At 37.1% G+C, this 24,494-nt stretch overlaps 1 protein-coding gene across 3 annotated transcripts; it reads right to left on the bottom strand.

Annotated features, from left to right (window-relative positions):
- Nucleotides 1–80: 80 nt before the first annotated feature.
- rit1 (Ras-like without CAAX 1) lies at nt 81–22,610 on the bottom strand. 3 transcript variants are annotated; one of them, XM_052135709.1, is made up of 6 exons: nt 22,491–22,610; nt 15,466–15,555; nt 9,608–9,664; nt 7,726–7,799; nt 3,230–3,421; nt 85–1,837 (listed from the first exon to the last, which is right to left on the bottom strand). In XM_052135709.1, exons 2-6 carry the CDS (start codon nt 15,545–15,547, stop codon nt 1,607–1,609), a joined length of 636 nt encoding a protein of 211 aa, XP_051991669.1. In that variant the 5' UTR covers nt 15,548–15,555; nt 22,491–22,610; the 3' UTR covers nt 85–1,606. The 3 variants fall into 3 exon arrangements, with proteins under 3 accessions (XP_051991670.1, XP_051991671.1, XP_051991669.1); XM_052135710.1 differs by lacking the exon at nt 9,608–9,664 and having other exon boundaries at nt 81–1,837; XM_052135711.1 differs by lacking the exon at nt 15,466–15,555 and having other exon boundaries at nt 84–1,837; nt 22,491–22,584.
- Between the last annotated feature and the right edge of the window lie 1,884 nt (nt 22,611–24,494).

Raw genomic sequence — 24,494 nt, forward strand, 5'->3', positions numbered from 1 at the left:
TGTGCCTTAGATACACACACACACACACTCACAAAACATGTTAAATGTCTATTTATTTTGTAACATAATTTGTTTTCCAAACGTAATAAAAATAAAACTGTACTGGATTAAATGCTCAGTAGCTGACACAAATATTACAGCCATAAGGGGTCGCCAGGAACTCCAAATGAAGAAGACTAAATAGCACTGATGTTTAATAACTACATTAATAATAATAATAATCATCATCATCATCATCACCATCCAACCATGAGACAGATTGGTCAAATTAATTTTATTTGAGTATCTTTGATGACAATAAATAAAGGAAAATATAGTAACTTCATTCTGGTTAAAAGTAAAAAATAAAATCTAATAATCAAAAGAAAACTAATAACATGATTTTGGACAAAATGCCAATATAAACATTCAAATTTGACGTATAGTAAGTGCACAGCATGTGTAAGAGGAAATCTACATATGGAGACACCTTCATAAAACCACATTGAAGAGATCTGTCTAATATTTCCTAAAGAAAATGGTGTTTCACACGCATGGTGTGAAACAGATACAATTCTGTTTCCCACTCAAGTCGCTCAATCTGATTGTGTGGTAAAAGTTTACACAAAGTCATTCATGCAAAGTACTTTGCAACCTCTTCTAAAGAAACCTGTCAAGAATATTTCCAGGTCATATTTCACCCCAAAATCAAAAGAAAGATAATAAACAAGAAATTATATTAGATTATATTTACCCTCTGTTCTCATTATCATAATGTAAATAAATCTCACTCTCCTTCTCATTTTCTTATATATATATATATATATATATATATTGAATTCATTTTTTGTTCTTTTAAATTCTTTGAAATTTGGGGTGAAATATGACCAGACATATAATCTGAGATTCACTCAGTTTTCAAAAGAAGCTATCGAGTTCAACTCAAATAGAATTTGTGCCATACTTTCAACTATAGCCATGGTATTTCAAATGCTACTAGATAAAACATTTTTTTTTTAAATACAGTCAGGTTAAAGGAATGGTTTACAGTACTTATACTGACAAATTAAGTTAATGAACCTTGACCCTTTAGCCCATTTACCCACAATTCACCTTTGCACACACTTTGTTCTCTCTCTTTACTCGGCCAACATGCTCTCTATTCAAGCTCATTCCACCTATCATTTCTTCTCAGCACATCTTTGACCTGGTATCAGACATGACCTTACCTTTCTTTTCACTTCAGACTTTCCATTACAGTTTTCCATTTACAATATCTATCCTTCTGCGCCTCATTGCACCAGTTCAAATGCGAGGTGACAATAATTCCCCTGAATTTCACCTTCACATATATAATGCTTCCCAAAAAATTTAAAAAGACTACTGACAAGTTTAATATTTCTTTTCTAAGCACTAAAATCAGTAAATCAGCCGACATCTCATATGTGTGCCCTGCACGTCGAGGTTTGTAGTCTAATTTCCATCTGAAATGATTAGGAGTGCTTCATTGCAACCAGTCAAATATAAACTATGAAAAGAGTCCTCACTCCACCTAAGAGGGGTGGAACTAATACAGCTGCAGGCAAGAGAGCCATGTTGCCCCTTCATGATTTTCTCTGTGGCTCTCTCAGTGCTCAGACTGCTGTTTCCTGTGGAAGGGAGCTTTCAGGCGACTCCAGAAAGAATGGCTCCGTCGAGTTTTCCTCTCACTCCCCCGCACCAACTCGGCCTCGCGCTGACGAATCTGACGCACCAGTGCGGCAAACACCTCATCAATATAGTAACGGAACGCAGCGGAGGTCTCAAAAAAAGGGCACTGGAACTCTCTCGCCAACTGTTTGCCCTCCTCCACAGACACCTGAAAGTGAGAAATATTTTTAAGGTTAAAAAGAAACTCTTGAAATTTGGTACACATCAAAGAGAGAAAAAAAATGCATTTGCTTGTGTAATTTATTTCCTATGTTTGTATGCATATGAACGGTGTGGCAGGGTGGAGGGCGGGGCCGGGTTGTGATTATACACACCCGGTCCCTTATCAGGCAAATTAAGCCTCCAAGAGGGATAAAGGCCGACTGCGGAGGAGCACGCCCTCCCCCACGGAAAGGGGGGGGGGGGGGGTGTACGTCAGGTCGGGGGCTCCCCAGCCTGAGAGAACGAGGGAGGAATGTGGCAGGGCGGAGGGCAGGGTTGTGATTATACACACCCGTTCCCTTATCAGTCTAATTAAGCCTCCGAGAGGGATAAAGGCCGATGACAGACGGTGGTGCGATGAGAGAGAGATAGTTTACGGACATGTCCGTCATGTGTGTGTTTGTCTTTTGGTTTAAGTTATTCATTAAAATATGATTTATATTGTCAAACCGGTTCTCGCCTCCTCCTTCCTATTGAACCCCTTTACAAACGGAAATAAGTGGAACCCAATACCATGCGTAATTGACATTTCACACTTAAATCCTCTCAAAAGTTAGTTCTGGTGAGAATACTACACTTTGAAAATCAAGAACTGTTTCGAGTTATTTATGAATCAATATAAATAAAGTTAATTGAAGAAAAAAAAAAAGAGAGAAATGTTTCAAGTGGATCTTGGTTACACATTCTATATTTATTTATGCAATACAAATGACCGATATATATGTCAATAATCTGTAATACGCTTCCCACATCTCGTACCAAATTAAAAGCATGGTTTGGTATAGGTTCGGGTTCAGGGTTAAATGTAGGAAAATTTGTATGAACGCTCATTAAAAACACTGATGTTTCTTTTCTTCAAAGCATAAACTTTGTGGAAAATAATGCATTCATTATTTGCTTTTTTATTTCTGTAATGTAAATGTCTATTTATAAAATGATAGATCCGACTCTAAATTCAGATTGGAAAAGCCACGTTGTAAACCATTGAAATGAATGCAGCAAATTGCTTAAAATTGTTTAGTCTTTTTTTTATATTAATAAATTTGCCAGTAACTATTTTTTTAACATTGGTGTCGTTCATCAAATTGCTGTTGTAGACGTAAATATGACGGATGAAATAAAGCAATAAGCCACTTGAGGCCTTGAGTTACAGTGATTTTACAGTGGTCTTTAATTGTTTAATAAATCCTTTAACTGTAAAGGATAACTTTTCATGGCACATCTGTCAAAATCTTGCCTATAATATTTATTTTGTGTTGATGAATGCATCATGGATTAATAAAGTAATACAATGAATGCTGTGAAAGGCACTCAATAGATGGATGGTAACGTGTGTCACCTGTCTGAGATGGGCCAGGTCAGACTTGTTTCCCACCAGTACGACAGGCGTGTCCACAGTATGTCGCACATGGTAGATCAGCTGCTTAAAATGCCGTGCCTCCTGGAAACTGCGGCGGTCTGTGATGGAGTATGAGATGATGAAACCTTCGCCTGCCCGCATGTACTGATCACGCATCGCTGTGAACTCCGCCTGGATCACAACAAATACAGCAGACCTATTTAATAAATCAAACAAACTCATGCATGAATAACTAAAGTTATGATGGTGGTTGCTAGGGTTTTGCTTTGATTCCTACCATGGTCTGGTGCCTTCTAAACATAAAAGCTCACCTTACAAACATACAGAGGACTGACTGCAATAAACTGGTCTGATTTTACAGAAACCCCCACCGGATTTCAAAGAAAGATTTAAACAATTCAATCAATATTGTATATGCTTACAATCTTATGATGAACATACAGTTGTTGTCAGAAGTTTACATACACCTAAGCCAAATACATTTAAACTCAGTTTTTCACAATTCTTGACATTTAATCGTAGAAAACATTCCCTGTCTTAGGTCAGTTAGTATCACTACTTTATTTTAAGAATGTGAAATGTCAGAATAATAGTAGAGAGAATTATTTATTTCAGCTTTTATTTCTTTCATCACATTCCCAGTGGGTCAGAAGTTTACATACACTTTGTTAGTATTTTGAAGCATTGCCTTTATATCATTTAACTTGGGTCAAATGTTTTGGGGAGCCTTCCAGAAGCTTCTCACAATAAGTTGCTGGAATATTTGTCCCATTCCTTCAGACAGAACTGATGTAACAGAGTCAGGTTTGTAGGCCTCCTTGCTCGCACACGCTTTTTCAGTTCTAACCACAAATTTTATATCGGATTTGGAGGATTGGTTTCTTCCTTGCTGAGCATCCTTTCAGGTTATGTTGATATAGGACTTGTTTTACTGTGGATATAGATACTTCATGTTTCATCCAGCAAATTCACAAGGTCCTCTGCTGTTGTTCTAGGATTGATTTGCACTACTCGCACCAAAATATGTTCATCTCTAGGAGACAGAATGCGTCACCTTCCTGAGTGGTATGATGGCTGCGTGGTCCCATGGTGTTTATACTTGCATGCTATTGTTTGTACAGATGAATATGGTATCTTCAGGTGTTTGGAAATTACTCCCAAGGATGAACCAGAGCTTAAAGGTAGGCCTTAAAATGCATCCACAGGTACACCTCCAATTCAGTACACATCCTATTAGAAGCTAATTGGCTAAATGTCTAAAGGCTTGACATAATTTTCAGGAATTATTTATTTATTTTGCCCATGAGTGTGATCTTAACCACAAATCATTGGTCAGGAAATTAGCAAGAATTGAACAAATAGATGAAGTTAATTAATATGGGATGGTGTGACAGGGCGGAGGGCGGGGCCAGGTCGTGATTATACACACCCAGTCCCTTATCAGGCTAATTAAGCCTCAGAGAGGGATAAAGGCCGACTGCAGACGGTGGTGCGACGAGAGAGAGATGTCCGTCATATGTGTGTGTGTTTGTCTTTTGTTTAAGTTAATCATTAAAATATTGTTTATATCGCCATGCTGGTTCTCGCATCCTCCTTTCCATTGAACCGCTTTACACTGGTGCCGAAATCCGGGATTGAACCAGTGTAAAGCAGAGAACCTTTGATTTCTTTAAATGTTTAACCCTTGTGGGTAAACTTGCGGACAGCTTTTAACAGAAAGAAGAATCGATGATGACTAGAATTGATGAGTAATTGAAAATGTGTCCTGGTTAGTCTGAGTTTAATGTGAGACCAAATATTTTCTATAGGGTTCAAATCTAGACTCTGACCAGGCCAAAACACAAGCCTGATGGACAGTGTGGGCAGGAGCATTGTCTTGTTACTCTTTAGAAAACAACTGTTCAATTGTGGGAAGCAAGCTTTTCTGCAATATTCTCCTGTACTGTTATTCCTCGCCAGATCTTTGAAGACCTCTCTTCAAAGTTGTGTGGATGATCCTCTCTGGAGCATCCACACAACTCTGCTGAACCACTCTGAATCACACTTTCCATATTCTGCCAAAAACTTCATTCTGTCCTTGAACTTTATCTGAGACAGCAATTGCTTTTTAACATCATCTAGACACAAAACCTGCATAACATAACCTCCTGGTTATTGTTCTTCTCAAAAGAGTTCCTCCCTGTATGAAGAGGATTTGGGTCTTCCAGATCCTTTCTTTCTGGCAACATTACTTGTTGTTTCAAAGCGTTGACCAATTCTCTTAATAGCTGATAGAGAAATTTTTCAGAGGGATTTTCTCTGCCTTTAGCGTCTAGTAAACATAGAATAGCTTTGGAGTGTATACAGTGCATTCATAAAGTATTCAGACCCCTTCATTATTTTCATATTTTGTTACGTCCACATCAATCTACACTCCATACCTCATAATGGCAAAGCAAAACCCAGATTTTTCATAACTTTGCAAATGTATTAAAAAGAAAAAAATGAAATATCATATTGACAATTATTCAGACCCTTAATTCAGTACTTTGTTGAAGCATGTTTGGCAGCTGTTACAGCCTTAAGTCTTTTTGGGTATTATGCGACAAGCTTTGCACACCTGGATTTGGGGATTTTCTGTCAATCTTCTCTGCAGATCCTCTCACACTTTATTAGGTTGGATTGAAACCGTAAGTGGACAGCCATTTTCAGGTCTTTCCAGAGATGTTTGATTGGGTTGAAGTCTGGACTCTAGCTGGGCCACTCAAGGACATTCACAGAGTTGTCCCTAAGCCCCTCTTGAGTTGTCTTGGCAGTGTGCTTAGTGTCATTGTCCTTTTGGAAGGTGAACCTTCGACCCAGTCTGAGGTCCTGGGCACTCTGGACCAGGTTTTCATTGAGGATATCTCTGTATTTTGCTGCATTCAACTTTCCTTCAACCTTGACCAGACCGTCAGTTTCAGCAGCTGAAAAAACACCCCCACAGCATGATGCTACCACCACCATGCTTCACCACTGGGATGTTATTGCTCAGGTGATGAGCGGTGCCTGGTTTCCTCCAGATATGACACTTGGAATTGAGGCAAAACCAGAGAATCTTGTTTCTCACAGTCTGAGAGTGCTTTAGGTGCTTTTTTTATGTGCCTTGCACTGAGGAGAGGCTTCCCTCTGGCCACTCTGCCACAACTCCCAGATCAGAGGAGTGCTGCAGTAATGGTTGTCCTTATGCAAGTTTCTACCATCTTCACACATGATCTCTGGAGCTCAACAATTGGGTTCTTGGTCACCATTCTTACAAAGGCCCTTCTCCCGATAGCCGAATTTGTAACCTTTCCCAGATCTGTGCCTCGGCACAATGCTGTCTCTGAGCTCTGCAGGCAGTTCTTTGACCTCATGGCTTGGTTTTTGCTCTGATATGCATTTTCAGCTGTGAGACCTTATATAGACAGGTGTGTGCCTTTCCAAATCATGTTCAATCAACTGAATTTACCACAGGTGGACTCCAATCAAAGTATAGAAAGGGTCTGAATACTTGTCAATGTGATATTTAAGTTTTTTCAAAGTTTTTTGCCTTGTCATTATGAGGTAAGGAGTGTAGATCGGTGTAAAAACAATCATTTAAAGTATTTTAGCATAAGGTTGCAACAACAAAATGTGGAAAAATATGAAGGGGTCTGAATACTTTATGAATGCACTGTATATCTTTATAATATTTGATTATCAATAGTTCATCGTTTATCATGCTTTTTCTGCTGGCCTGCATTTTCTTCTGGAAATCTGAGATATAACATTGGATTACTTATAAAAGCAAGCTCACAGACATGTAAAACATGAATCATTTTGAAGAAAAACAGCCTAAGGTAAGAGTTTATATAGAGTTTGTGGCTATTTGAGGCTTACAGAATCAGTAACTGAAAACATGAGATGTTTGTCTATATTTCACTTTGTGATTTGATAATCATTCAAACCACTGTATCTGGACAACAAAATAAACACGCAGTCACATGTATGTTTCCTTAAAATTATCATGCATATTTGGCCCAGAGAGGTCAAGGGGTTAGCCCTCAGAGACCCAAGCATTGATATTGATGTGTTAATCTTTCCCCTTAAACACTTTTTAAGGCAGCCATTGGGTATAAAAAATAAATGAATAAAAGATCGCTAATTTTGATCATAATCCATCAGCAATGGTGTCAGTGGGCACTGTTGTGTGAATTTCATGCTGGGAGATTCAAATTGAAAATATTTTCTGGCCAAACTTGTTATATTTTTTAACCATATTAAGTGAAAAGGGTTTTATTTAATTGCTTTAAACTTGTGTTGCTATTCTGCTACAGTGGGTCTCAGTGGTCCATCTAACATTCTGCTAAATAAACGTTTTTTTTGTCGTTTTTTGCACGCAGATGGATTTTTGCACTTCACTGTCTAAAAGCACTGCTCTGACGTTTGCTTTATTTTCCTCGAGTTGTGTTTATCATTCCTCATCTCCCGCCTACCTGTCCTGCTGTGTCCAAGATGTCCAAGTTTGCTGGCTCATCGTCTATGCGGATCTGCGTTTTATAGGCATCCTCTAAGAACAGTAGAAACATGCATGAACAAACAGCCTACACAGAGGTCGATGAGATTATCACAGTAACATTAGACAACTTAAATGCAGAAGACAACAGAAAAAAGAACTAATATGGGAAGTGGCAGCTCTAGGGGCTATATGTAGTAAAGACTGGGTGGTTTGACAAATGCTCAAAACATTGAGAGCATGTGAGGCAAAAAAGCAGAGCACAACACTGCTGAGAGGCTAAAAACTAAATATTTCTTTAAGAAATAACAAGGAAGCAACAGAATAGTGTTTTAGGTACATCTAGGTTAGAAGCTTTGGTTATGCACAAATGAAATGCTGCATCAGAGCCACTGTCTCGATGCCATGACACTCAGCACAAGTTTTGTTTTCTGTCGGCTCTGTGGAAGATTCAACACATAACACAATGCTGTCTTTGAGTGTAACATCAGTTATAGATATTTAAATATTGTAGATGCAAGAAAGAAAAAAATCAATTAGAGCTCACTATGCCAATAAATGCATGAAAGAGGACAATTACAATTCAGAATGCAAATCAGTTAGAAACTCTAACAATGTAACTCAAAAAGAACTTGCCACTTAATTAATCTAAATAACTTAAAAGGTACATAGTTTACAAGCACTTTTTACTCTAAAACAGTTTTGAAAGGAGTCTGTACTTTAAGCTTTTTAGGCTGCATTAATTAACGAAGTTTATAAACTTAAAAAACCCTAAACCAGAATACTTAAGAAATGTCAATCTAGCACTAGAGCTGTACTGCAAATACTGCAATGAAAATACATTAAATAATGTAAAGTTATGGGACATAAATAAGGTTGTCCGAAATGATTAAAATGAGAAATAATTGTTAAAAAATGTGTTCACCCAAAAATTCTCATTTCATTTACTCATGTTTCACGTTGGATTATAGTTAAAAAGTAAAAAAAATACATAATAGTACATCAACATTTCTCTTTTTTCACAACAAAAGTGATTGTATCACTTTACAAGACATTAATTTAACCGCAGGAGGCGTATGGATGACGTTTGTGCTGACTGTCTGTGATTTTTGGAGCTTCAAAATCAGGTCACCATTCACTTGCATTTTAAGGAGATATTTTTCTTTAAATGTGTTCTGGTGAAGAAAGAAAGTCATACACACCTGGGATTTCATGAGGGTGAGTAAATAATGTCATTTTACAAATATCATTAAATTTTGAGTCACAAATATTATGTTTTCTTAGGTTTACTGCATTTGACCATAACAAAATGTACCTTTTCATAAATATTTTAAAATACCTGATATTTTCAAAAAAAGTTACAGTGGTAGAAAGGGGTCATTTCTTGTAGGCAACCTACATGTTGGTTACACCAACTGACTTTCATATGGTGGACAAAAGCTTTTCAAATATGAAAAATATTTTAGAAAAAATAATAAAAGATTTTTCCAAACTACTAATGCCAACATGTCTTTTAGCTTCATTTGAGAGTTTTATTATTATTATTTTTACTGTCTCTGGATAGTCACACCACTTTTTGACTTTACGCCCAAGAAAAAAAAACTGAAATTTAAAACATGTTCATCATAGTACATGTACTCAAGTAATTGTTGTGTGTGGATTATGTTTTTAATGTATTGTTGAATAACTTAATAGTTCTGGACAAAATAAACCTCACGTCACTGGCCCATATGACACATCTCTCTTTTTCTAAAATACAACGGTCATGTAATCTAGTGGGGCCAAAAACATCATAATACATTGGTAAACTAGAATACTTATGGGGTAAAAATGCATGTTCTTAATGTTACTTGTTTCCTTACCAATAGTAGGGTCATGATCTTCTGGGAATCTGTGACTTATAAACTGCATGATGATGGCTATGAGAGAAAGATAAAAACCAGCAGAGTTCTTACATAAATCTGGCATTATGAAATTCAAACAGAGGAGTGTAAACATCTCCCCACTATATAATTCCCTGGCATTCTCCCAGCAGCAAGCCTTTCAAGTTGAGCAAACACACCCTGCTGTCTGCATGTATTTGCTCTGTATGTCTTCTCTGCTCTGTTACCATGGAGACAGCAATAAAGAAAGAATATCAGTCACCCTAAAGAACCTTCTGCGGTGCACTCTCATACAGTGAGACATCCTCACCAGGTGACCTCTGCTCATCTCCTTGGCAACAGACTCCAGGAGGGGAAAGGAAGTTGCTAGGCTCCTGCTCCTTCATAACAACGAGACTGAAGCACTAAGCCAACACCCACATTTTTATTGTCTGCCTGCTTGTGACTGTACATGTAAGACTATGAATCCAGCCCACTGTCTGACCACAATAATGAGCTGGAGTGAAAGCGAATGGACAAAATCTACCTGATGAAATGAGAGGGAGCGGGGGAAAAATGACTGGGAGAATCTCATGACCAGGTCCAGGTTATTTTCCATAAAAGAACATGAAATCTTTATTAAGACCATTAAGATGCATTGAGACATAATTTTCAGGATTAATTAATTGATTATTAATTTTTAAAACACTTTTTTATTACTCATCATACAATATTATTGCATTACTGTAATTTTTTTTTATTTATAGCTGAAGTATGTGAATTTTTCTCTTATCCCAGTTTAATATGTAGAGACAGCTATAATTAAGCTATTCATAGATACATTTTAGAGTCTGTGTCTGCTAAAAAATTCCTCTGTTTGTTTTGAGCGACCTGCTTAGACCAGCCCCAACAACGTTACTAAACCAATGGCATGAGTTGGGGGCAGGACAATCTGTTTGTTTGACCAACAGCAGATGAGGGGAGTATACAGAAAACTGTCTTGAAAACTTTATTTTTGCAATTCCATTCAATGTCATAGATATTACATACTTCAGATTTAAATCAGCATGAATTAAATAAATACTAACATGATATGCAAATAGTTTATTTGCAATGTTGGGTATGTTTCTTTAAGTAATCCACTTAACATGCTATTTAGTTATGTACAAATTTAATCAGATTATTTTAATGCTTAAAAAATGGAAGAGTAATCACATTACTAATTTCTTAAAAATTACTTTCTATGACAATTTTCAGTGAAAAGTTATTTTATTTGACATTTTATCCCCCTTTTCTCCCAATTTGGAATGCCCAATTTCCACTACTTAGTAGGTCCTCATGGTGGCGAGGTTACTCACCTCAATCCAGGTGGCAGAGGACAAATCTCAGTTGCTTCTGAGACCGTTGTGCATGACACCACGGAGACTCACAGCATGTGGAAGCTCATACTACTCTCCGCGATCCACGCCAACTTACCACGTGCCTTATTGAGAGCGAAGACCACTAATCGCGACCACAAGGAGGTCACCCCATGTGACTTTCTTACCTAGCAGCCGTGCCAATTTGGTTGCTTAGGAGACCTGAATGGAGTCATTAAGCACACCCTGGATTTGACCTCAAGACTCCAGGGGTAGCGTCAATACTCGCTGAGCTACCCAGGCCCCCCATGAAAGGTTATTGTCAAAATAGTGTTTATATATCCTCGTTCTTCACCATTTGTGTCCCTTCAGTTGTCACAAAAATATACATTTACATTTATTCATTTGGCAGACGCTTTTATCCAAAGCGACTTACAAAAGAGGAAAACATCAGCGAATCATCTTAAGGAGACAGTGGTACAAAAAGTGCCATACTACAAAGTTTCACTATCATCAAAATAGTATACAAAACAGATTTAAATGCAACAAGAAATGTAAATTTAAAAAATATATTTTTTTTTAGTGACCAGTTAAGTGCTTTTGGAAAAGATGTGTTTTTAGCCTTTTTTCGAAGATAGAGAGTGAGTTAGCTTCCTGGATTGAGTTGGGAAGGTCATTCCACCACCGTGGTATGATGAAACTGAAATTCCGGGAAATATAGACATGAATGTATTTTGTTTTAAATGTAATTTTAAACAAAGAACTTACATTTTATAAGTGTGTATAACCAAAGAAATATACTAAAAATTAAAGTAATTAACTTAGTAACTGTAATCTGATTACAAGAATTTAAATTCCAATGTTACACTACTTTTTTATTTAAAAGCAAATAGATTACAGATACACCCAACACTGTTTATTTACAAATTGTCATTTGATATATATATATATATATATATATATATATATATATATATATATATATATATATATATATATATATATATATATATATATATATCACAGCTCTGGGAAAAATTATTTGCCTCCCTGATTTCTTCTGTGTGTAATTTTCATACTAAATTGTTTTAGATCTTCAAATGAGATATAACATAAAACAAAGGCAACCTGAGTAAACACAAAATACAGTTTTCAAATATATATTTTTTTATTGAACCAAAAAAGTTATCAAACACCTATATCACCCATGTGAAAAACTAACTGCCCTCTTAAACTTAATAGCTGGTTTTGCCACATTTAGCAAAACTACTGCAACCAAATGCTTCCGATAACTGGTCCTGAAACAGCAAAGCATCCCCACACCATCACACTACCATCACCATGCTTGACCGTAGGTATCATGTTCTTTTTGTGGAATTCTGTGTGTGATTTATGCCAGATTTAATGGGACCTCTGTCTTCCAAACAGTTCCGCTTTTGACTCATCAGTCCTCAGAACATTCTCCCAAAAGCTTTGAGGATCACCAAGGTGTGTTTTGGCAAAATTCTGATGAGCCATAATTTTCATCTTGGTTAGCAGTGGTTTTTGCCTCGCCACTAGATGGCATTTTTGGCCAGTGTCTTTCTGATAATGGAGTCAGTGATCTTTATTGATGCGAGAGAGGCCTGCAGTTCCTTGGATGTTGTCCTTGGCTTTTTTGTGACTTCCTGGATGAGTCATTGCTGTGCTCTTGAATGAATTTTGGAAGGTCTGGGAAGGTTTTCTACTGTGCCATTTGGCGATAATGGCTTTGACTGTGGTTCTTTGGAGTCACAGAGCCTTTGAAATAGCTTTGCAACACTTCCCAGACAGATGCATTTCAAATACCTTTTTCTTCATCACTTCTGGAATTTCTTTCGACCTTGGCATAGTGTGCTACTGGGTGAGACCTTTTAGCCAACTTCATGATGCTGAAAGTTATATTTAGGTGTTGATTTGATTGAACAAGTTTGGCAGTAATCAGACCTGGGTGTGTCTAGTCCAGCAGAACCCCATTATGAATGCAGTTTTACAGATTTGGGGATTTAGTAAGGGGCAAATGTTTTTTCACAAAAGGCCCAGTTGGTATTGGATAACTTTTTTGCTTCGATAAATAACATTAGCATTTAAAAACTGTATTGTGTTTACTCAGATTGCTTTTGTTTTATGTTAGATTTTATTAGAATTTTTGAAACAAGTTAGTATGAGATATACACAAAAAAGAAGAAATCAGGATGGGGGGCAAATACTTTTTCACAACACTGTATATATTAGGGCTTCCCCCGACCAAATATTTTCCTAGTCAACTAGTAGTCATTAATTTAAACCATTAGTCGACTAGTCCCACATTTATGATATTAATTTAATTACTTATATATTTTTGGGGGGCATCAGAAAATGGTTTGAGTTCCAGGGCTGAGAAGGAATGTTGTCAGTAATATTGCTAACACTGTTCTACATTAAAGAGAAATACTAAACCGTAATAATGAGCCTTTAAAATTCAAATTTTACAAGCGTGCACACAAAGCGAGCCGCAGCAACACAGTAATAATTCTGAATGTGTCAGAAAAACCAGCAAGAGACTTTCTGAACATTGTGTTAATTTATAGATTTGGGTTGAGCAAACAGATGATGATCTCAGATCAATGATGGTCAGAGTGATCACCAACAGCTGATGCCTTTGTCCATGTCATGATGATATTTGGCTAATTTTCCCATGAATCTATTAAATTATCATTATTATTAGACTATTATTATCAAATTAATATTACAATAATTTGCTTGTAGACACAAAGATACGTGCTTGATGAAACACTTTATTATATTATTAAGAACAAATGACAATAAAGCCGTCTATATGCGTGTATGACGCTGATACAAAGGCGTGCAGTCTCGTGGAACACGCACATGTGAAAGGCTCTTACTCTTTGTTTCTGCCTTCTGATTTGTATTTATTTGGCAAAAACAGTATCGTCTATGAGTGCTGTAAATGTCCTCAGACGTCTCAGCTCAGGAGGTTCTTCGAGTTTTATTTCCACGGAGCATTTCACTGTGAACGCAACTCTGCAGCCTGTTAAATTATACAAAATATATAAAATAATACAAAAACACATTCACCTCGAACCATGATTTACATTTCAGTGATTATTATAATCATAATAATTATTATTTTTACTTATATATATATATACACACATCAGTTTTATTGTTCTTTCTTTTATCACTTTGTTGTTTATTTATTTGCTTTTTTGGAGTGCAATTTTAATTTAGAAATGTATTTGATATAAGTTTTTTTAAATACATTTATAATTTTTCAATGCCAAATCACTAAAGCAAGAATATTCACTAATCCCTCAGCCCTGCACAGATAAAGTAACTTCTCTGCCAGAGAGAAGCTGTCAACTGTTGTAAAGCCATCTTTCAAATAGTTCAACAACACACATTTTAAATGCACTTATTTTGTTCCAGTTTCATTTGAATGTTTTGTTCAAATAAATAAAAAATAAAAAGTTCAAAGTTTGAAATCAAGGTGCCTTGCTTTGTAGGCTTAACCCTAACCCTGCATAAGTAAAATTATCCCATAGTACCACCTAGCATCCAACAGAGCTCGTCGGTTTCCTGCTGATTCTATTTTTTCCTGCGACCAACCGACTAATCAAAACTTGGTCGACCAAAACTCCTCTCATCGACTAACATTTGGTCGACAATCAGGGGGCATCCCTAGTATATATACACACACACACACACACACACACACACAAAATGGCGGCCAAAAGTTTGGAATAATGTACAGATTTTGCTGTTTCCGAAGGAAATTTGTACTTTAATTCACAAAAGTGTCATTCAACTGATCACAATGTATAGTCAGGACATTACGGATGTAAAAAAACAGTAACATGCAATAGACTAGCAGGCCTTAAGGTAAATATTAGGTAAATATAAATGGTTCAAAAGAAACAGCTTTCTCTATAAACTCGTCTGTCAATCATTGTTTTGAGGAATGAAGGCTATAAAATGCTTGAAATTGGAAGAGTTCATGCAAAGGTGTGCACTACAGTCTTCAAAGACAAAGGACAACTGGCTCTAACAAGGACAGAAGGAGATGTGGAAGTTCAGATGTGCAACTAAACAAGAGGATAAGTACATCAGAGTCTCTAGTTTCAGAAATAGACGCCTCACATGTCCTCAGCTGACTGCTACATTAAATTTTTTGGCTTAATAAGCATGATCAGTGTATGACTGTGTATTTAAGCATGCTCAATGTTGCTCAGTAATATTATTCTTTGAGAACTGCTTTGATAACACCACAAAGTCACAGTCTTAACTCATAGTTGTCTCTGAATATTAAGCTGGAATAGGAGATTTTGGGATGAAACATATCTCAGACATGTTCTTATTAATTAAGGGAGTGCAATGGAACAAAGGTTGAAAGAAAGAGAAAAACTGAAAGAGGGAATTACAAACAAGGGGCAGAGAGAGAGAGAGAGAGACAGAGAGAGAATACATGAGTATATTACTCACCGCTTTTGCCCACACCCCCCTCTCCTAACATCACCAATTTGTACTCGCGGGAATGACCGCCAGTGCCCCACGAGGACTCCATCCAAATAACTGAAATGCAACATACAAAGATGTCAGACTGCAATAAACAATGAAAGAGATGCAGCATCAGATTCCAAAGTTAAGCAGTTGCATGCGTGCAGACTCATTACTGCACATGCTTTTTGCTGTCACATTGCAACATGCGACTACACCCATAAAGAGCACTTGTCGAGACTGCATTTGACACCAGAGCTTCAATCTGATGGAGAAGAGGAAGTGTCATTTTGTCAAGCTATTCATGTGACAAAGTGAGGCATCCACTGGGTGTAACATTAACCACGGTCAATAACAGATTATCTGCCTGTGTACAACTGTCTAATTGACTTTCCATTGTCAGTGTCACGGATGCTATGTTAGTTACTTCTGTGCAGCCCATCAATGTGATTTTCTAAACATTTTGCAACAATGGAAATAATTCTAGTCCCTGAAACAGCACTGCTGTGCTGAGTAGCTTTTTTCAGTATCGAGCAGCTTAAACTGAAATTGTGCCACAGTGCATACTGAATCAACTGCTAATTATTTGTAAGATAATAGTTCAGATATTTATTGTCATATAAAATATCAAAAGGCCTATAAATCAATATTTTAGTCATACATCCTGACAGCGTGACATCACTTTATTAGGCTTGTATCCTAGTTACAGGGATAGTTCACCCAAAAATAAAAATTCTCTCATTATTTACTCCCAGATTTGTATGACTTTGTCTTCTGCAGAACACATTAGAAGAAAAATAGAAAAATATTTTACCTCTGTTGGTCCTTAAGAGATTTCTCTCTTGAAGCTCCAAAATTCACTGACAGTCGGCATAAACTTCATCCATATGAAACCAGCGGTTATCTTAATGTCTTCTAAAGTGATAAGATTGCTTTTGGTGTAGAAAAAGACAAGTATTTACACTGGAGGCCAAAATTTGGAATAATGTTCAGATTTTGCTGTTTCGGATGCAAATTGGTACTTTATTTCACCAAAGTGGCATTCAACTGATCACAAAGTATAGTCAGGACATTACTGATGTTAAAAAAACAGCTTCATCACTATTTGAAAAAAGTAATTTTCGATCAGATCTAGACATTTGACTCCCATTTCCAGCAGCCATAGTTCGAATTACAGGGGGTACTGGGTCTTCATTGGGGGGTATAGTACCCTCAAAGGGACAGAAATATCAGTTTTGGGGGGGTCAGATAATTTTTCTGATATTGTGAAAAAATATATTTATGGTTACAATACAAGTCAACTCCTATTTTCACTGTAGGAACATTTTAATGTTAAGCGATTTAAGACACCCCTATTGTGGACCGTACCATTTTTAACCACCGTGGTGGCTAGAAGTAATGGAGATAGAGAACGGTTTGCTGCTGACGTGCATGGATAATTGTAAGTTGCTAGCTGACGTCTAGCTTGTTGATTTTACAACCTTCATTTATTAACGTGTTTTGTTCTTTCATAGCTCATGTCACGTCTTCATACATTGAATTACCGGCTACTTACCTGTAGGGATGGGACGATTACCGGTTTCACTATAAACCACTATAAAATGTACTGACGGTTAGTATTATCCTTTCAAATTTAATTATCATTAAAACCGTGTTTGATTATTGCAATTTTGGGAGGATATTTTCTATACAGGGAGGAAGGCAAAAGAAGCAAAACCCCGACCTCTGTGGTCAGTATTTTAAAACAAGCCTGATTTGCTGCACATATTACAACAGTGTTTGTTGGACTACATAGCCATTTACTATTTCAGTTTTCAGTGCACTTCAAGCATAATACATATACAATACAATATACACCTTTTACACATACTCATACGTAACATACTTATGTCAGATTTGGACAGGTCTAGAAATATAGTGCTATATAATGTAAATACAATGTCTGGAAGTATCTGTGTTTGTGCATGTGTGTATATGTGACTCATTTGTAGGATACTGTAGTGTTGATGATACCCATCTTGTTCTGACATTAACAGGTTATCGGATTCTTGTGTGTTACCGCTATGTAGTTCTTCTGTGGTAGTATGGTTTTTCATAGTATGCTCCTTAATCACATTAAAGATGGCTCAGGTTTCACATATCTTCAAGTAATTGTGTTGATTTGACACTGACTACCATAGACTATAATGGAAAATTGGTTTCTGTTTACACAGTATATGAGAGGGTTGAGTCTTACCTCCAGGTCTTATGAAATCTAAAAATAAACCAAATCAATATTTCATGAAATAGGCAATAGGCTTCTTGTAAAGGTATTACTGTTACTAGTAATTAGAATGGTATTTCAGTGCACTTAACTTCTAACTTTTGGGAGTTGATCAAAACAGTTCTCTTTTGGATATATAATAACAATGAGATATTCTGTAGCCTACTGATTATCAGTTTGTCGCATGTTTAGACCTTGTATGTGTGTTGCACAACACATGTTGCACTTGGCGATCACGGTGGGGATTGATATGGTAGTGGACCATGATGGTCATAGAAGAAGTGAAGGAGCAGTACCCTCCAATTATGGTGGGGTAATTCACACTCTGCCAGCAGCTATCACTCCAACACCTTATCCTTGAGTAATCATGATAAATTGATCATTTGGTGCTAGAAAATCACTTGCCATTATATCAAACACAGTTGAAAGCTATTTAGTTCATTAAAAGCTTAACATTGTCTTTGTGTTTGTTTTTGAGTTGTCAGTAAGCAATAGACTGGCATGTCTTAAGGTCAATATTAGGTCAAGAAAATTAAAGCTGCTTTCTCTAGAAACTCATCAGTCGATCATTGTTTTGAGGAATGAAGGCTATAAAATGCCAAAAAAAAAGAAAACTTGAAATTGGAAGAGTTCATGCAAAGGTGTGCACTACATTCTTCAAAGACAAAGAACAACTGGCTCTAACAAGGGCAGAAAGAGATGTGGAAGTTCAGATGTACAACTAAACAAGAGGATAAGTACATCAGAGTCTCTAGTTTGAGAAATAGACACCTCACATGTCCTCAGCTGACAGCTTCATTGAATTCTACACGCTCAACACCAGTTCCATGTACAACAATAAAGAGAAGACTCAGGACTTATGAGAAGAATTGCAAAGAAAAAGACACTTTTGAAACAGAAAACAAAAGTTTAGAGGGGGCAAAGAAACACAGATATTGGAGAACAGATAATTGGAAAAGAGTGTTATGGATCTTAATCCCATTGAGCTTTTGTGGGATCAGCTAGATGCTTGTGTGAGAAGTGCTCAACAAGACAGTCACATCTATGGCAAGTGCTACAGGAAGTGTGGGGTGAAATGTCACCGGAGTATCTGGACAAACTGACAGCTAGAATGTCAAGGATCTGTAAAGCTGTCATTGCTGCAGGTGGAGGATTTTTTGACGAGAACACTTTGAAGTAGTTTAAGAATTTCTGATCATTTTTTTCAAATTGTAATAGTAATTTTTCACATTATTAATGTCCTGACTATACATTGTGATCAGTTGAATGCCATTTTGGTGAATAAAAGTACCAATTTCTTTGCATAAGACCATAATCTGTACATTATTCCAAACTTTTGGCCGCCAGTGTAAGTACTTCTTTAACTCTAAATCATGCTTTCGGTGAGCAGCGGTACGTGGGTGTGAAGTAATCGCATTGGCATGTGAGACACGTGTGAACTGACGCACATGCGTCACAGCCAGAAGAGCACCGCTGTTTTCAAGTGAGAAAGAGGAACGCTGTACAGTAGCTTGGTTGGTTTTGATTTAGATCTGTATTTATATGTTTCTTTACTTGCAATGGTGCGTTTGTGTGCTTATCCTGGATGTCTCAACCGAGTGGAGAATGTGAGATTACGTCTGTATCTTGGCAACACAAATACGTCACACGAAAGACCGCTTGAACTCCATCCTCTTGTGAAGATTAACGGAAGCGATGATTTAGAATTAAAAAGTACTTAAATGTTTATCTTTTTCGCACTGAAAGTGATCATGTCACTTTAGGAGACATTAATATAACCGCTGGTGTTGTATGGATGATGTTTATACTGACTGTCAGTGATTTTTGGAGCTTCAAAAGAGAAATCTCCATTCACTTGCATTTTAAGGACCTAATAACCAAGTTATTTTCTATATTTTCTTCAAATGTGTTCTGGTGAAGAAAGAAAGTCATACACACCTGGAATCATGAGGGTGATTAAATAATGAGACAATTTTCATTTTGGGGTGAACTTTCACCTTTAACCCTGGGTTATAACATCTTTTAGTAATGGACTGGTTAATCACATGTACTGTAGGTATAGCTGCAGGCTGGAGATTTCTAAATGGGGGTGGGATCTTCAAAAGAGGGTGGGGCTACTCCAGAAGGGGGCTGGGTTAACTTCAAAATGTGGAACACTTCCACACAAGGTTAGGGTTAGGTTTTAGTCTGTCTTTACTTTTTGGAGTAAGGTTTGGAGCTCTGCCTGTAGGTACTGTATATACTTCTTGTTTATTGGCCAGGCCGATAAATCGGTGATATTTGGCCATATTGAGTCTAGCAGTATTGCCTAATAACAAACCCCAGTTTTCTGATTAACAGAAGTATTAAAGGGGCAGTTCCACAAAAATGAAAATTCTCTCATCATTTAATCACCCTCATGTCATCCCAGCTGTTTATGACTTTCTCCTGAAGAAGATTTTTAGTAAAATATTTCAGATCTGTAGGTCCATACAATGCAAGTGAATGGGTGCCAAACTTTTAAAGCACCAAAATCCACATAAAGTAGGCATGAAAGTAATCAATACGACTCCAGTGGTTAAATCCATGTGTTCAGACACTATATGATATGTGTGGGTGAGAAACAGATCAATATTTAAGTCATTTTAGGTTATAAATTCTCCTCCATGCCCATAAGAGGGTGATATGCACAAAGAATGTGAATCACCAAAAATAGGAGAAAGAGAAAGTGAAGGAAAAGGACTTAAATATTGATCTGTTCGTCACCCACAGATATCATATCGCTTCAGAAGACATGGAATAAACCACTGGAGTGGTTTTATGTTGCCCTTATGTGGATTTTGGAGCTTCAAATTTTTGGCACCCATTCACTTGCATTGTGAGGACCTACAGAGTTGAGATATTCTTCTAAAAATCTTAATTTGTGTTCAGAAGAAAGTTATACACATCTGGGATGGCATGAGAGTGAGTAAATGATAAGAGAATTTTTATTTTTGGGTGAACTATTCCTTTAAGTACCCTTCCAAATCCTAACTACAGCCTTGACAAAGGATATAAAAATGTTCTGTTTTCAAAAAGTAGAAATTGTATAAAATAAGTGCTTATGTAGTTTAAGCAATTTTATGTATGTCTTAATTTGCCATAATTAAAGGAATATTCTGGGTTCAATAAAAGTTAAGCTCAATCGACCTCATTTGTGGCATAATGTTGATTACAACCAAAAAAATATTTACACTCATTCCTTCTTTTCTTTAAAAAATAAAAAATCGAAGTCGCAGCAATGCACTTAAAATGTTAGTGAATGTGGTCAATTTTTTTAAGGTTTAAAATGCAGAAATGTGAAACTCAGAATTTATAAAAGCACTTACATTAATTCTTCTGTCAAAACATGTTTTCCTGGTTGTGTAGGGTTTACGTAGTTATGTCATCATGGTAATGAAGTAGTTAAACTGTATGTAAATCTACACAGAATAGGTAAGTGATTGTATTGACACAAAAATTATGTTTACACACATATGTTTACATCTTGTAGCAATACTTTTGAAACAGTGTGTGTTTTAACGTTTCACTTCCATTGTAAGTGCTTTAATGTAACCCAGATTTGTATGAATTTTTTTAAGAAAAGGAGGGACAAGTCCAAATACATTTTTGTGGTTATCAACATTATGCCACAAATGCTGTCGAATGTGCTTAGCTTGCATTGAATGTTCCTTTAAAATGCAACCAATATCTTCCTTAACCCGTGTTAAGGCCACTTTTAACCCTGGGTCAATCAACATTTCACAACCCAGGATTACATAACCCAGAGTTCAAAATAATCCCAGGTCAACAATTTCTTGTGTGAAACTGTCATAGTTCGGCCCAAGTAATTCCCAAAACAATTTTTGTAGGAATATGAAATAAGGGTATAAATTATATCAAAATCAGTTGCTTAGTAATTGTAATCCAGTAACACCTAGGCAACTATTACTAGCCCAACTCGGTTCAGGCCCTGTTTGTGCTACATTAACATGTTCTGACAAAACAATGACTTCAGTAAGGACAGATAGTTTATTCATGCAGTTTTCTTGACCAGGACAAAAATACCATAGTTACCACTGTCATGGCTACAACTGTAAAACTGCACTACATTAACATGGGAGCTTTAAAAAGATGCTTTCAGAATCTGTGATTTTAAATAGTTTATTTTTAATGACAGTGCAGGTTAATGCCAAGTTACCACAGTTTTACTTAAGTTAGCAAATTATAGTAGGCTAGCTGTGGTTTGTTGGCAAAAACTATAGCTAGCATGGTCGATCATTAAAACTCCTTAAAATATTGAGTGCCACAAATGCCCCTTCAGCCGTGTTAAAATGTTGCCGCAGTTAATAACTTTGTTTGATCACGAGAAACGTATTTTAAAACGAATAGCTCAATGACGAATTTAGGATGAAAAGATCGACTGTAATGCTAAGAAACCATAGTTTATTATTTGTGATATTTAACAGACTCGCAATGAGGATTGTTCAATAAAACATTTGTCATGTTTATAAAGTTCATTTTTACACTTTTAGGGATCAAGAAATACCCTGCACAAGTTTCTAACGCGCTTTACAATGTTTACGAGCGTTGTTCCGTGATTCAAAAATGTTTCATTATAAACGAAGACCAGAGACTTAAAAAGAACAGAAACAACTCTTGAAACATAGCAGCCGTCAATGTAACAATAGTTTTGCTGTACACAGTGTGAATAAATCTATGGAGCTGATCGAGTTGTTTGGTGTCTTACCTGTGTCACAGGATCTCTGACTCCATTGGAACTTTTGTATAGATGCAAATAATGTTTGAATATTTGATGTTAGAAAATTCCTGCCTTGCACTTCTCACTGTAAACACACGGAGCTCGTCATGGACGACTGGAGAAGCGCTCAAACGGGTCCTAAACTCCGCAGGATCACATTCACCGACAGTGAGTGATCATGTACATGTACAAAAGCATTTCTAAATACACTAGTATGCATTTCACTGTGCAGGGAATATATATCAAATAAAGTAGGCCTAAGTTTAAAGTAGGACTAAGTTTAAATATTTAAAATATTTTCTCAGAACTATTTAACCTTATGGTTTCAAGGTTCATACCGATCAAGTATTGTAAGACTGACCCCTCTCGTTCACACAAAAATAGTGACAACAAACACAAGAAGCAATATGCACATTTTCCTATCCTCTGTCTTTAAGCCTGCCTTGTTTAAATGGTAACTAAACCCTAAACCAACTTTTTTTAGTTAATGATCTGTAAGAATGGGGCTTTATTAGTACTGGTCATTGATTCAAGTAATTGTTTTGACATTTGTGTATAAAGTGTTTTAATTCTACAATATATGGTGTAAAAACGTCTGAGTGCTGCCCTCTTCAGGTTGAACAGTGGCTACTGCAGTTGAATTTTCCTATTGGCTGTTTGCGGTACTTCGCGAAGTAAGCGGTGACAGCTGACATAAGCAGGTTCCAGCTCACCACGCCCTTGGTACGAGCTACCACGCCCATGGCAGTATAAAAACCATCTCGTTTCGTCAAAACCACTGTAGCGAGTCAGGAGCTGGAATTGCGACTATTGAAAACGATCAGGATAGAGTATTTTAGCATCTATTTAGCATAGCATTTATATAGTTATTTAGATTATTTCGTGTAGCCTAGGTAGTTAATTAGCATATTTGTTAGTGTAGTATTGTTAGAAGCATAGTTAGTTAGTAGCATAGTATTAGCGCCAGTTAGGATAGCTTCAAGTTAGCGTAGATTATCTGTATTTAGTACAGTGGTCAGGATGGTACGTAGGTGTAATGTTGCTGGTTGCAACAGCACTGCTGGACTGTATTGCTTTCCATATAGACTTGGAAATTAGGCGCCAGGGGTTGCACGTCCTTGTTCTGGAAAACCGCGAGTTCCCGCCTAGAGCTGTAGGAGTGTGCAAACTGCATTTTACGCGGGATTGCTTCTCCAACGCAATGGAGGTGGAAATGGGCTTCTCCAAACTGCTCGCGCTGAAAAGCGACGCAGTGCCAAACGCTGCTCCTCCTGCATGGACTCCACCACCGCAGCGGCGTCTTGAGGTGAGTGATATATATTTGAATAACAATTTATGGTTAGGCTAAAGTTAATCCTCTGGGGCCGACAAACGCGCGTTCACGATGCGGGAGTGTTAAATGTATTGCACCCTTATACATTGTATTACGGTATTGACTACCTGTATAGTTTTATTTGGAGGTATACGGTTTTGTACATGATGACGTTACGCTTTACGTCACATACTTCTAAGTTGAGAGAACAGCTAACTGATGTTATGTTCAAGTGAAGCTTGCTAAATAAAAATCCTGCTAAAAGGATAAACATCACTGAACAGCGTTTCATTTGTTTTTCCTGCACGCGAGTGAAGGTGAATGCGCACTCGGATGCTCAACAGGGAGTTAAAACCGCAGTTTGAGCCAGCGGCTCGAATTGATATGGCTCCGGCCCTGTGTCCACAGACAATTCACCCTCCTCCACTTCAGGTGAAGGTGGGGGAGAAAGGTCCTCGACTTCAAAAGACCGCTCCGTGGCAAAGCTACTTGTGTCACTCCATTTTAGAGTCTGACAGCAGCTGTCAATTAATCTGTCACTACGGGTCTCAGGTGCACGCCCGCCCTCGGTTCGTCCCCTCTATCCCCGCTGGGGTCTGCCCACTTTTCGAGCATTTTTCAAATATTGCTAGTGGGTGGAGACAGACTCTGAGCAGGGGTTTAGTTACCCTTTAAACTTC

This window comes from Xyrauchen texanus, chromosome 10 (assembly GCF_025860055.1).
Source record: "Xyrauchen texanus isolate HMW12.3.18 chromosome 10, RBS_HiC_50CHRs, whole genome shotgun sequence".
Classification (NCBI taxonomy): domain Eukaryota; kingdom Metazoa; phylum Chordata; class Actinopteri; order Cypriniformes; family Catostomidae; genus Xyrauchen; species Xyrauchen texanus.

What these genes read in the sequence shown, in the direction of transcription:
- rit1 (XM_052135709.1), bottom strand. Translation starts at nt 15,547, where the DNA reads ATGGAGTCCTCGTGGGGCACTGGCGGTCATTCCCGCGAGTACAAATTG. An exon ending in GGGGGGTGTGGGCAAAAGCG is followed by an intron (nt 9,665 to 15,465) that starts GTGAGTAATATA and finishes TTTCTCTCATAG; the next exon opens with CCATCATCATGCAGTTTATA. An exon ending in TCTTGGACACAGCAGGACAG is followed by an intron (nt 3,422 to 7,725) that starts GTAGGCGGGAGA and finishes GTTGTGATCCAG; the next exon opens with GCGGAGTTCACAGCGATGCG.